Source organism: Phyllostomus hastatus, unplaced genomic scaffold (genome assembly GCF_019186645.2).
Source record: "Phyllostomus hastatus isolate PE091 unplaced genomic scaffold, TTU_PhHast_1.1 phas_contig_147, whole genome shotgun sequence".
Classification (NCBI taxonomy): Eukaryota; Metazoa; Chordata; class Mammalia; order Chiroptera; family Phyllostomidae; genus Phyllostomus; species Phyllostomus hastatus.
In genome coordinates, this window is record NW_025333603.1 from 5,937,997 (window position 1) to 5,953,203 (window position 15,207).

Sequence of the window (15,207 nt, forward strand, 5' to 3'; positions counted from 1 at the left end):
AAAGGGGGCCGATATGCGTATGTGCACACTACTATCAGGCACCACCCTCCTGTACCAAGGCAGAGGAACAGAAGGCTACATCCTTCACCAGGGCCTCGTGGTCATTCTTGAACAGATCTAAGCTTCCTAAGCCCATGCCTGGCCTAGAGTCACTCAGTCGTGGGCATGGACACACCCAATATTAATTTACTGTCAAATACAAAAGTGCTCCAAAGCTGTGCTCATTTCCTAGAAGGGAAAAGAGCCTAGGCTCTAGAATCAGCTGCAAACTACTCAGGCAAGTAACAGACCTTACTGAACTTCCTTTTTTCATCTGTGAAGTGGGGGAGATTAAACCGCCAGAGGACTGTTGTGAATAAGACGAAAGTCGGAGGGGTACCTAGTGTAGAATTAGACCTCAACAAGCACAACATCCCACACCCTTACAATCGCAAAACCTAGTTAGTATCTGATAATAGAATATTCTGAACTACTAGAACCGAGAACAGGAAACTAAGATGGCTTTTGAATCACACAGAAAAGTGAATGAAAGAAAATACAGTGCAGTTTTGGGACTGTAGGAGGAAGAAGGTTACAAATTCACCTTATCCAGTGGGACACTGGTGAGCAATAGTTTGGAATATGGTTTAGAATAAGCCTCATTTGCTTCCAAAAGATGGTATGTAGCATTCCAGTTAAGCATGTGGCCACCCTAAGAGAATAAAAATCTAGTCCTAAAACACACTACTAATAAAATAGGAATTGATTTTTCTTCTTTGGAAAACTTAAAACACATGAATGGCAAAACATGTTTTGTTGTCAATAATACGTCAAGGAAGGAGCCCACACTCTCTTCTACAGAGGGGATTTGCAGAGAGTACAAACAAAAGCTTCTGACAGTTTATATAGTGACTGAGGCTGGTTCTCAGAAATGTCCATATTTTTCCTGTCTCCATGCTAGGTAAGAGACCCTCTCGAAATCTTCAGAAAAGGGCTCTTCTGTCCCTCTCAGTTCTAATCACAGCCATACTCAAGTTTGAAGGATTGAGATATACAATTCCCAATCTTCTACTTACACACCATTCTCAGTCCTAAATCCTACCATGCCCCTCCAGCATACCCATATCCACAGAATGTTATGCCACTCAGTTTAATGTGTAAAGTTGGAGGGGTAAAGGCCACAAGGAAAATATTGAAAATTGCAAAAAAAAATTATATCTTTCCACCACCCTACAAGTAGAAGGTACTTTATTATCTATATCCTTAATAAGGTAGTTTTTTTCTACCTTCCAACATAAGTTCTGTCTTCCAACAAACACATTTATATAAGCATAGGTTTCTCAGGCTACTTTTCAAGTACTTCTTTTCCAGTGGCTGCACATAACCAGGAATAACAACTCAGGAAGTTTCTTTCAAACACAGAATTTAACATAAATATCAAGGTGTGCCTGTAGGCACACCTTCCAATGACAAACTCCCAGAGTTAAGGAATTGACCAAGGGCTAGAGAAAAGTGACTGGCATCGGTGTTTCCACACAAGCTCACAGGTCTTCCCGGACCCCAGGGCTTGACTTTTCAAAACTGCTGCAGCAGTGTTCTCAGAACAATTCTGACTCGATTTAGGATTAAGGCCTTCATACAAATGCAGCCATCTGGTAACTGACAGGGTGGAAGACCTGCCTGCCACTGAGCAACAAAGAGCACGTCTGCAGCCCCTCGGCTTAACGCAAAGGGAGTCTCTGATAATTCATGAAGTGCATTCTGAAGTCATCCAGAATGGAGGTTGCAATCTTCTGTGCTTGGGCGTCTGCCTCACTGTGCTCCTGGATGTCACACAAAAGCTGCAATCCTTTTTCTTCAACTAACATTTTGCAGTATTTGCTGGCTGAAAGAAAATCAAGCACAAACCTTGATGGACAAATTGGTATTTTAAATATTCCCAAGTTACCACCTTCACCCTTTTGAAGAAAGGGCACAAAGATTTAAGCCTTTCGACATAAGAAGTAACCTAAAATGAGTCAATTCAAAAGAAATATATCAAAATTTATATACTACTCAGCTTGTATAGTGACAGAACAGGTGATTATTTTAGTATGTTTACTTCCAGACAATTCTATGCTTCACATATCTCCAATCTTAGCAAAAAGGGATAAGGACAAGAATACCTTTTATTACAAAATTAATACACATTTCAGGTACAGGCAATAAGGTGATCTAGATAACCTGAAAGCACCAGATGTTAGATAAAATATAACTGAAAAAATTTAAAGGCAATAAGATGAATGTACAAAGTAAAAGAAAAATGCCCAGAAGCCAGACACAAAGAGAAGCAAGCACCTAAGGTATATAACCTAACCTGCAGCTCTTCTGAGGCAGAGAGGGACTGTCAGTTTCAGTAATCTAGGAATTGAGACTCTAATTTAGGAAGTCAGAAGCAAAATCAGTTCATAAAGATGGTCCCTCAAAAAGGCTAGATAAGAGAAGGGATAAGACAATGAAACATCTTTATCTTGGCCTGGGCTCCAGGAATAGAGAGAAGTCCTTCCTGAGAATACATAACCTCAGTTCCAAGTGGGTACAGGGTTTGAATTAATACCACCTAAATGTCCTATAAATCCTTAATATGAAAAATTAATATAAAAATTAGTCTAATCCCAGGGAAATTTCTACGGCACTTGACAGAAGCAAATAAACTGTGTTGAAGACACATGTCAACAATTCAGTCTAAAAAGGATTCTCTTTAACAGCCCATGAACTGATTAGATAGAGAAAAATAATGATCCCAAAACACTAAGGCAATTACCAAAAATACTGCACACAAAAAAGCAAAGATACAGAGTCTATTTTTTTAAAAAGGTTACAACCTGCACAATCGGCATGTCCACAGCAGTCACTGCCACAACTTGCAGCCAGCCGCAAATACCAGTGCACCTACATAAGTTATGGCCCTGCCTAACCAGAAGGGGGCAGCAGCTCACTCAGGGGACAACCCTGGGGCACCTATCCCTGGTGGTCTGACGGAATTGGACTCCTGAACTCAACAGGACCTGTCCAACATAAAACTACTTCTTTAAGAACAGGAAACAAAGGTAATCATAAAAACAAACCCAGAGGTTTAGGCAAAATGAGGAAATGGAGGAATATGCACCAAATAAAGGGCAAGACAAAAAGCTCAGGAAAAGAACTAAATGAAACAAAGATAAGCAATCAACCAGATTGAGTTCAAAGTAATGATCTAAAGATCCTCATCGAACTTGCAGAACAATGGACTAACACAGTTAAGAACTCCAAAAACAATAAAGAAAATATAAGACAGTAATATTCAGAGTTGAAGAAAACAATAACTAAAATGAAAAATACACTGGAGGAAATCAACATCAAATCAGAATACACAAAAGACTGAATCACAACACAAGAGAGCTGCTGGCCAAGACAGAGGTGTAGGTAGATATGCTTCGCTTCCTCACACAACTAAAAGAAGGAATAACAACCAATTAAAAAAAAAAAAAAAAAAAAAAAAAGAACTGCCAGAAAACCAGACTCCAGAAGTCTGACAAACCAGGAGTTAAAAAAGGAACATTCATCCAAATTGGTAGGGGGGACAGAGATGGGGAGCTGTGACTGGTGGACCAGGTAGTGAGGTGCCAGCAAGAGGACGGGGTAGTCTCACATCTGCCTGTGGCTAAACAGGAGGAACAATTAGGGAGTGAGACAGACCATGCAACCCAGGGTTCCTGCACTGGAAAAGAAAGTTTCAAAAACCTCTAGCTGTAAAAACCTGTTGGAGTTGTGGCAGTGGGAGGAACTGCCAGTCTCACTGAAGAGTCCATTGTAAGGGTCCATGAGGTCCTGGAACATATACAAGCCCACCCACCCACCCAGGAATCAGCCCCAGAAGGGAGCATTTTGCTTGTGGGTAACAGGGGAAGTGACTGAAAGTGGGGCGAGAGCCAAGCAAGTGGCATTGTTCCCTCTCTGACCCCTCCCCCACATACAGCACCACAATGGTGAAGTGTGTTGCCCTGCCTTGGCAAATCATAAGGTTCTACTCTTCACAATGTAACAGGAGCACCAAGGCAAAGAAATACAGCCCAAATTACAGAATAGATAAAAATTCCAGAAAAAGAATTAAGCAACAAGGAGACATATCAGATGCACAGTTCAAAACACTGCTAACCAGGATGCTCACAGAAATGACTGAGTACAGACACAAAATAAAGGAAGAAGTGAAGGCTATATAAAGTGAAATAAAGAAAAATATACAGAGAACCAACAGTGAAGAGAAGGAAACTGGGACTCAAATCAACAATGTGGAACAGAAGAAATAAACATTCAATTAGAACAAAATAAAGAAACAAGAATTCAAAAAATTGAGGAGAGGCTTAGGAACCTCTGATACAACTTTAAATATTCTAACATCCAAATCATAGGGGTGCCAGAAGAAGAGGAAGACCAAGAAACTGAAGACTTATTTGAAGAAATAATGAAGGAAAACTTCCCCAATCTGGCAAAGGAAATAAGACATACAAGTCCAGGAAGTTCAGAGAGTCCCAAACAAGTTGGACCCAAAAAGGAACACACCAAGACACACTATAACTGCCAAAGATTAAAGGAGAGAATCCTAAAAGCAGCAAGGAATTCCCATAAGATTGTCAGCTGATTTCTCAAAAGAAACCGTGCAGGCAAGAAGGAGCAGAAAGAAGTATTCAAAGTCATGAAAGGCAAGGACCTACACCCAAGATTACTCTATCCAGCAAAGCTATCATTTGGAACGGAAGGGCAGATAAAGTGCTTTCCAGATAAGGTCAAGTTAAAGGAGTTCATCCTCACCCAGCCCTTATTATATGAAATGTTAAAGGGACTCATCTAAGAAAAAGAAGATGAAAAATACAAATACTAAAATAACAATAAATATATAAGTATCAACAACTGAACCTAAAAACAAAACCTAAGCAAACAGCTAGAACAGGAACAGAATCACAGAACTGGAGATCACATGGAAGGTTATGAATGGAGAGGGGAGGGAGATTGGGGGAAAAGGTACAGGGAATAAGAAGTATAATTGGTAGATAAAAAATGGACAGGGGGAGGTTAAGAATTGTATAGAAAATGGAGAAGCCAAAAAACTTATATGTATGACCCATGGACATGAACTAAAGGAGGGGCGGATGCTGGAGGGAAAAGGGAGTTCCAGGCAGAGGAGAATAAAGGGGAGAAAAAAGATTGGGCCAACTGTAATAGCATAATCAATAAAACATAAAAAACAAAGAAGAAAAGAAAAACAAGCTGAAGAAGACACAAATAAATGTAAAGATGCACTGTACTCATGGATTGAAAAAATAATACTGTTAAAATATCCATACTACCCAAACAACCTGAAGATTTAAAACAATCTCTATTAAAATTCCAATAACATTTTTTCAAAGAACTAGAACTGGAGAAAATAATCCTAAAATTTGTATGAGACCACAAAAGACCCCAAACAGCCAAAGCAATTTTGAGAAAGGAGAACAAAGCTGCAGGTAATTATGATTCCTGATTTCAAACAGTACTACAAAGCTATAGTAACCAAAACAATGGGTTACTGGCACACGCACACACATGAAAGACATGTAGATCAATGGAACAAAATAGAGAGCCCAGAAGTAAACCCATGTTTATATGGTCAATTAATCTATGATACAGGAGGCAAGAACATACAACTTCATCAATAAATGCTGTTGGGAAAACCAGACAGCTACATGCAAAAGAATGAAAATGAATTCCTTTCTTACAACACATAGAAAAATTAACTCAAAATGAATTAAAGACTTAAAATAGGCAGTAAATCCACTGATCTTGGTCTTAGCAATTTTTGGATCTGTCTCCTTAGCCAAGGAAAACAAGAACAAAAACAAACAGGACATCAAACTTCAAATCTTTTGCACAGCAAAGGAAACCATCAACATAACAAAAAGGCAACCTATGGAATGGGAGAAGACATTTGCAAATGATACAGTCAATAAAGGGTTAATATTCAAAATGTATAATGAACTCATACAATTGAACAGCAAAAAAAATACAAGTGTGCATAATATTTTGACTCAGGAATTTTAAGCATTCCTCAAATTAACTCATGCAACTTACTTGTACTGTGCTGTCAGCTAAGCAATGTTTTAAGTACTTAAGTATTAACCCACTTACTTTTCCTAACAGTCCTATGAAGTAGGTATTTTTTATCCCCATTTTATAGATGAGGAAAGTGAGACACAGATAATTTAAGTAACTTGCTCAAGTTCTCAGTTAGAAAATGGCAAAGGAAGTAGGAATAGAATACAGGCTGTCTGTTCTGGTGTCTGTCTTCTTAATTATCACACATGCATTTCCCCTACTTTCACTATACACATACATGTGCCATTATTCACACACACACACACACACACACACACACACACACACACACACACACATTCATAGAGCCAGTTTGCAACAGAGAGACTGAAAAAAAATGTCCATATAAAGGAGGCTGGTTCAATCAATTACTACGTCTCCATGGTGAAGAAAATCCTAAGTGGTCTTACAGTGGTGATCTGGAGTAAGGTCAGTAGGTTACAACCCTGGCTCTGCCAGCTGTGTGCTGTTTTAACTTTGGGCAAGTTACTTAACTTATTTGTGCCTTGTTTTCTCATCTGTAATAGATGGATAGTAATAATAATGTTCTCTCCTAATTGTTAAGATTAAATGGGTTACTCATAGAGAGGTTACGACACTGCACAAAGTAAGTATTAACTAAATTCTAGTTGTAAGAGTTCCTGCTGTTGTAACTGAATAATGGTCTGTTTCTGGGCTGTTCTTACCAAATGTTCTGCCTCTATCTATTCATATGCCAGCACTATTCACAGTATTTTAGTACAATTTAAAGAGAAGTGTTAGGTCACGCTCTCAAAACCATTCTCCTTGTTCAGTTCTTTCCTTTTTATTTTGTCAGATTAACTTCAGATTAATTTTCAGATCCCTCATCTCTTACTCATTCACTTCAATTGCATTCTATCCATAAAGTAAAAAGAACTGACATCTATACCTTAAGCCTTTCTATCTTGGAGTAAAGTATGTCTCATGATTATGTCAGGCTTTTAAGTTTTTTCTCACAGTTTTCTGCATATAGGTCTCATTACTTGTTAAAGGTAGCTTGAGATAAATTTTAAGCTTTTGCTGCTAGCTAAACCCTTAATTCTAAAAGTTACCTCTTTATTTTTTAGCATAAAATTATAGCCCATATTTCTTTTATAATAAAAGCCAAAAATTTTACAATTATCTTTAGCAGAAGAGATGTCAAATATTCTCAAAGGGGGATTTAAAACAACAAAACATGGAAAACATTTACTCTAGCTGGGAAATGACTCCTGACCCACCCAGCCCCCCACAAATCATTAATTACAAAGAGGCAGATCTATGTATAACTATTGGAAGAATATTCATGATAAACTGTTGAGTGAAAAGAGCATGCTATACAACAGAATGCACAGAATGAGCCCATTTTGTTTAAAAACATTATCATATTCACATATAACATTATATACTATAGTATGTACATAGAAAAGCATCTAGAAGAATAGTTATAGCTATTGACATTTTTAAAAAGTTGTTATAGGAATTTGAGTCAAACTGAAAACATGCCAGGGAAGAAGATCTCAAATGCTCCCTACAGCTATCAAATTACTGACAGTGCCTGTGAGAGATAGGCACTTTCTATGTTGCCTGACATTCACTCCAAATATATTATAATTCTGTTGTATTTTTTAAACTAATAAAGTTTTTCTGTTTCTTTTAAAAAGGAGTTGAATTGAGGACACGAAGTTTTTTCAAATTCCATATTGAACTTTATCATTATACTAAATACATACGGTTTTTACTGCAGACATGATACATAGCCCATAGTGCCCAGAGCTGAACCTCTGGTTGAGAGAAGTTGCCAAGGAGCGGGAAAAATGCCTTGAAAGATCTAAAAAGGTACAAAGAAGATGTTCACTCAGAATTCAGGCTAACATCAGGGATATAAGAATAATTTTCAACATTTTCTCCATATGGTCAATTCCTCCCTGAGGCAGATGCATTATAGAAAATACAGTGGGAGCTAGAGAGTACACTCTGTGTCAGACACTCTATACATGTAATATCTCATTTCATCCTTCATCTTGCACACTGTCGGCCTCATTTTACAAATGAGGAAAACTGAGTCTCAGATTTCCTAAAAGTGATTTCCCAAATCACAAAGAAATAGGACTTGAACACAAGGCTATTTAACTCTAATATTTTATCTTTGTGCCATGGCCTCTGCACAGTGAGTAGAGTGAAGATGAGCTTTAAGAAAAGCACTACACCATCATGAAATTACCTGTAGGTCACCAATGCTGTCATCTTACAAGTTGAACTTGGCCAATTCTGGATGGTTGCATACTATACAAAGAGAGAAATAAGGATGATAGTTATCCATCATTTTTAAAAGGTCATGATAAGCTGTTTCATGTATAATTATATATATATGAAACAACATAAAATTTCAAAATACAGAAATAATTACCCTAATTTAGGTACATCTTCTGGCCAAAATATTATTTAGGTAAACCATTATATAGAGAGAACATGAACAAAATCATGTGGAAAACAAAGAAATAAAAAGGGGCTTCTGGACAGCATGGATGGAACTGGAAACTATTATGCTAGGTGAAATAAGCCAGTTGGTGAAAAACAAATACCACATGACCTCACTTGTAAGAAGAATCTAATGAACAAAATAAAGTGAGCAAAATATAACCAGACACATAGAATCATGGAACAGACTGATAGCTGTAAGTAGGGAGGGGATAGGAGGGCTGATTAAAAGAAGGTGAAGGGATTAGTCAAAGAAGATAGATGAAAGACCCATGGACATGGACAATGGTGAGGGACTGATTATGGAAGTAGCGGCAGGGCTGGGGCAGGGCAAAGGAGGGGAAAGTGAGAAAACTGTAATAGCATAAACAATAAAAAAAAAAACCCAGCAGCTCAAGTAAACAAAAAGGGGAGGGGGCTTTCTTTAAAGATGGAGAACTGACATGCAATCACTATTTTCCTAAATCCATAATTCCATACAGATTAATACTTCCAATTTGAACAGACACCCCCCCTCCCCCGCAAGAGACTTAAAAAGGTGGCACACCAGGAACTGAGAGATTAGAGGTGGGGTTAAAAATAAGAGGACTGGTTGAAAATATCAAAGAATCAAGACTCCCAGATCTTATCTCTCATCCTCCTGTGTATACTGGGCAACTGCATGAACAACTGAGGGATGGAAGAAACATGGTAAAAACAGAAGGCTGGAGTGACAATCTACTGGGTTTGCCAAAAAGCTTGTTGTGTTTTTCCTATAAGATGGCTCTAATAGCATTTAACTTTAACTTCATTGTCTTTAACTTCATTCAAAGTAATTTTGTTAGATTGTATTGTGACAGCTATCGTATCAGTTTGTATTTTTAAAAAAACAATCAAAATTGGTGAATTTTTGTATAGCTATTTTCATATAGAATATAGAAGAAAATAACATTTTTGACATATTATGCTTTATTATTACGAGAAAGGTAAAAACACCCTGACTGGTGTAGCTTAGTGGGTTGGGTATCATTTCATAAACCAAAATGTCACCAGTTTGATTCCTCGTCAGGGCGCATGCCTGGATTGTGGGCCAAGTCCCCAGCTGGGGGTTGGGGGATGGAGGTATGTGAGAGGCAACTGATACATGTTGAAACAAACTGATGTTTGTTTCTCTCTCTTTCTCCCTCCCTTTAAAAATAAATAAAATCTGCCCTGGCTGGTGTAACTCAGTGGATTGAGCGCAGGCCTGTGAACCAAAGCATCACTGGTTTGATTCCCAGTCAGGGCACATGCTTGGGTTGCAAGCCATATCCCCAGTATGGGGTGTGCTAGAGGCAACCATACATCGATGTTTCACTCCCTCTCTCTTTCTCCCTCCCTTCCCCATCTCTCTAAAATAAATAAACAAAATCTTTTAAAAAATCAAATCTTTAAAAAATAAAAATAAAAATAAATTTTTTAAGGTAAAAATGCAAAAATAGATTTGTGCAGTGTATGGAGAACATGCTGTGACTGACTAAACGCATCAAAGGTGGTTTATAAAATTTCATGCTGGAAATTTCTCACTGGACAATGGTCCACAGTCAGGCAGACCACTTGAGGTTGATAGCAATCAAATTGAGATATTAACTGAGAACAGTCAATGTTATACCACACGGGAGATAGCTGACATACTCAAAATATCCAAATCAAGGGCTGAAAATCAATTGCACCAGCTTGGTTATATTAATTGCTTTGATGTTTGGGTTCCACATAACAGAAAAAAACCTTGACTGCATTTGAACATTTAAAAATGAAAATGTTCCATTTTTAAAACAAATTGTGACGACAATGAAAAGTAGATACTTTACAATAATGTGGAATGGAAGAGATCATGAGGCAAGTGAAATGAACCACCACCAACCACACCTAAGGCCAGCTTTCATACAAAGAAGGTGATGTTATGTATATGGTGGGATTGGAAGGGAGTCCTATATTATGAGCTCCTTCCAGAAAACCAAATGATTAATTCCAACAAGTACTGCTCCCAATTAGACCAACGTTAAGTAGCACTCGACAAAAAGTGTTGGAATTAGTCAACAGAAAATGCATAATCTTCCATCAGGATAATGAAAGACTACATGTTTCTTTGATGACCAGGCAAAAACTGTTACAGCTTGACAGGGAAGTTCTGAGTCATCCACCATATTCACCAGACATTGCACCTTCGGATTTCCATTTATTTCAGTCTTTACAAAATTTTCTTAATGGAAAAAATTTCAATTCCCTGGAAGACTGCAAAAGGAATCTCCAACAGTGCATTGCTCAAAAAAGATAAAAAGTCTTGGGAAGACAGCATTAGGGAATTAAGAAGTTGCCTGAAAGATGACAGAAGGCAGTAGAACAGTGAATACGTTGTTTAATGAAGTTACTAGTGAAAAAGTCTTCCAGTTTTACTTTAAAACCAGACTAACTTTTTAGCCAACCCCATAAATACAAAATGCTGAGACCATCCTGCCCTCAATTCTCTTCCTCTTGTGGGCGTTCAGACTGTTAGCAGTCAAGCTTATAGTTTTTAATCAGGAGAACAGAAGATTCTTTTTTAGATAAACCCTAACTAGTTCAGGACAAAAGATCTAATGACACTGACACTGAGGCACAACTAATCCAGGTCACTCTGCAGTGAAGCCCACAGTTTACAAGTTCTATCCATAGACACACAGCCTCTGAATAGCCGAGGATCACCACACACTTTAAGAAAATCTATAACATATAGGTACAAAAATGGGGGGGAAGCAACCTGAAGGAAACAGGGACCTTGGAAGAAGAGAAAATCTAAACCCCCAAACTATCATTAATATCTTTGAAGAGCTAATAGGGGCTGTTCTTGGAAATAAAAAATATCGAAAATGCAATAGAAATTGAAAAAGATAAAAATAGACAGATAAGGGAGTAGATAAGTAAAGATGAGTCTGGTAGGGCCAATATCCCCAAAAAAAGGAGTGGAAAAGAGGAATAGGGGAGGAAGGCAGAAATTTCCCAGAATTGAAGAAAATAAGCTCCCAGAGATATAAGTAGTCAAACATAACAGATGAAAATATACCCACAACAAGGTACATCACTGTGATTTCCAAACACCAAGAACAAAGATCTTAAAGCTTCCAAAGGAAAATGGCAAGGGACTTCTCAACAGTGATACTGAGAAGTAGAAGATAACACAGCAATGACTTATAAATGTAGAAGGGAAAATATCTCAAAACTAAAATTCTATACTCTGCCATTGGATCAACTAAATGTGAAGATGTTTTTAAAAAGATAAGATCTCAAATTTTCTCTTTCACTCATCTCTTCATAGGAAGCTACTAAAACTATGATCCAACAAAATGAGGGAATACACCAAAAAACAGAAAGGCATGCAACCCAAGAAACAGGAAATCCAATACAAGAGAGGCAAAAGGAATCCCCAGGCCCTGGGTGCGTAATTCAATTAGAGCACTGTCCCACAAACAAAGTTACAGGTTCAATTCCTGGTCAGGGCACATTCAGGAAACCAAAAAAAAAATACATAAACAAGTGGAACAACAAATCAATGGTTTTTTCTGTCTCTCTAAAATCAATCAATAATTTTTTTTAAAAAATTCCCCAGGATGATAGTAAAGGAATATCCTGGGATGCCAGCAATACAGCAGATATACAGCCCTGGCTAGTGTGGCTCAGGGGACTGAGCGCCTGCCTGCAGACTAAAAGGTCGCTGGTTGGAATCCCAGTTAGGGCACATGCTTGGGCTGCAGGCCAGCTCCCTGGCTGGGGGTGTGCAAGAGGCAACTGATTGGTGTTTCTCTTACACATTGGTATGTCTCTCCCTCTCCTTCTTCCTCCCTTTCCTTCTCTCTAAAAAATAAATTTAAAAATTTTTTAAAAGGAGAACACATGTTAGAGATATGGAACATATGTTAGAGATAAATACCAAAAGAAATAGCTTTAAAAAGACCTAAATGTGGGAAAGAGAACTGGAATAAGCCATATACAATACTCGCATACATAACCTTTTTATAAAAGAAAAATATATGGTAATAGAAAAAATACAATGAAGATTTTTAAAAAGAAAGAAAACTATCAGAAGAAATGCAAAAAAAATGTTAATAGAGGTTAGCTTTGAAGGGGAGGATATGGGTGATTTACAATGTTTTTTATACTTTCTTGTGTTTCCCACTTTCTACAATGATACATGTTTCTAACACTCTTGTGATCTAGAAGAACAGGTTTTCTCCAGAGATTATGCTGGGTTCTATAAAGAAGAACAGCTCTTGTACCAGATCTTGGAGAAGAGCACTCCTCTGAAGGTCACAGGACATCCAGGGCTGTTTGTCAGATGTCAGGTGGGCTATGATGCCTGCAGCAAGATAGCTCACTTCCATTTCTTTGCTATGGAGCAAGACGCTAACATGCTTCACCACATCTTTGGTCACCAGCTTGGCAGAGAGCTCTCTGACTTCAGCTACGTTGTTCTACGGGTCAAATGGAGCAGAGAACAGAAACAGGAAAGACAGGGAGAATCAGGAACTGGCTCCTCCCACTCTCCTAGTGCTCAGCTCAGATACATTCATGACACTCAGTCCTGCCCTGCCTCTCATTTAGCCTAACACCTGCAATCCCACCCCTGCATAGGATGCTCAGCAATAACAAATTGGTCAGTAAGCACTTACTAAGTGCCAGGCACTGTACCACACAGACGAAAATGTCTTTTTAATCTACCTTATTTCATCTTTAAAGTAGTCGTATAAAAAAATATGACACTCAGACTAACTTGTCTGGTTCACATTGAACTAGGATATAAATCCAGGCCTGACTCAAATACTTAACATTCCTGGGGTCTACTATATATTATATTAGCTTGAAGTTTAACAGTAACAATGAAAGGCAGGTAGTATTTTCTTTATTTTATACACTGTATTCATTTTCTATGCTGTGTGACACAACCAGTGGCTTAAAACATACGCACATTTTTGTCTCTTAGTTTCTGTGGGTCAAGAGCCCAGGCATGGCTTATATGGGTCCTCTACCCTGAACTGTCACAAGGCTGCAGTCAAAGTGATAGCTGTGCCTCATTCACATCTCGTCCTAGCTGAGCCGTCAGATGACTGCAGCTCCATAAGTAACTCCACATGAGATCAGCACCACCACACCACTGAACTGAATTCAAGCTGCTGACCCACAGATTCATAACTAAATAAAACAGCTGTTGTTTTAAGCCATAGTCTGTTCATAGCAATAGATGACTGATATATAATGATATTTACTTTAGAGTGATAACATGAAGATTAAACAAGTTAATGCATGTCAATTGCTTACAAAAGTGCCCAGCATATAGTAGGTACCACATAAGTGTTAGTTTTCTGATTTTTTAGTAATTAGAATTAATTTTTAGTAATTAGAATGAACTCAAAACAAAACCTTACCAAAAGACCAAGTACTTTGCTTTGTATTGCTGACTCTGAAAAAGTCTGTCAAAAGAATATGAAGGTTATTTTATCATGAAGAAAATGACTTTTACACATAAACTCAATCCTGAATTCCCACCTCCAAGACTTGGATGAAGATTGCCAATCCCTGATTTTCAATAAAGTGTTTGCAAGCAGCTGGAGACTCATCTGTAAGATTCCAGAGTGCTTTCAAAGTAAACAAGAAGGTGACATCATCTAAATTCTCCGTAGTCTTTTGTTTTACTATTGCCAGAAGTTCCTACAAACAAAGAGACGGAGTTAGACATAATGACCAACTCAATTCCAGTATAAGGAAAGCAGCAGGTAAGAAAAGGTTTAGATCAAACCTGGGTTCTAAATTCAAGTTCTTCTACCTAAAATTTTGTGATCCATTTCTCTCTATAAAATAAGTTACATCTATCTCCTAGGGTTTTTATGAAGATGAAATGAAAAAAATAAAGTTTAATAAGCATTTAAGTCTGGTTCTTGGTATTTGTTAATAAACCTCATAGTCAAGTACATGTCAGCTTTCCATGTACTCATTTATTAAGAATGTCTAGTTATCACCTTCTGGAAGTCAGACACTTATTCAGGTAAGAGAGATAACCACTGGCAACAGTTATTCCAACACACCATTTCAGATCAGAATATTTCTGGATAGAGTTAAGGTAGTATTTGTGCTTTCTTTCAAGCATATTAAACTGTTAGTGAGAAGGGAAAAAAATACAGCCCTTTTCAAATAACAAGCTAATGAAAAGATACATAAAATATAATAGCACTAAACAAATCAGAATGTCTGTTTTCAGAAGGAATGGGACATCTGAAATGTTTTACCCAACCAGAATGGAATGTACCAACCAAGTTCATTGCAAAAATACAGCTGTGGGAGCCAAGAGAATATAAGTGAGGCACACAACACCGGTCACATTCACCCAGACAACAGGGTGAATGGCAGCAAGACAAGGGAGGGAGCACGAGTGAGGCTGACCCTGAAAGTAATGACTTACAGCCAAGCCCGTGCTTAGATACTTTACGTATTTTATCTTAATGATACTCAAAATAACTGAAATACAGCATGACTCCATGAAAGATGCCTGTTTTTCAGATGATGCCAGTTTTCCAATGAAGAATGTGAGGCACGAAGGGGATAAGTAAA

At 37.9% G+C, this 15,207-nt stretch overlaps 1 protein-coding gene across 1 annotated transcript in view; it reads right to left on the reverse strand.

Moving 5' to 3' along the window:
- Positions 1 to 13: 13 nt before the first annotated feature.
- ZYG11A (zyg-11 family member A, cell cycle regulator) overlaps positions 14 to 15,207 on the reverse strand; it is a 52,702-nt gene continuing 37,508 nt past the window's right edge. The window contains exons 9-14 of the mRNA XM_045856600.1: positions 14,149 to 14,310; positions 14,028 to 14,072; positions 12,882 to 13,076; positions 8,354 to 8,415; positions 7,863 to 7,960; positions 14 to 1,864 (exon numbers count right to left, since the gene is read on the reverse strand). Of these exons, the coding sequence (XP_045712556.1) occupies positions 1,701 to 1,864; positions 7,863 to 7,960; positions 8,354 to 8,415; positions 12,882 to 13,076; positions 14,028 to 14,072; positions 14,149 to 14,310 (726 nt within the window). The 3' untranslated portion in view covers positions 14 to 1,700. The remainder of the gene's footprint in view (positions 1,865 to 7,862; positions 7,961 to 8,353; positions 8,416 to 12,881; positions 13,077 to 14,027; positions 14,073 to 14,148; positions 14,311 to 15,207) is intronic.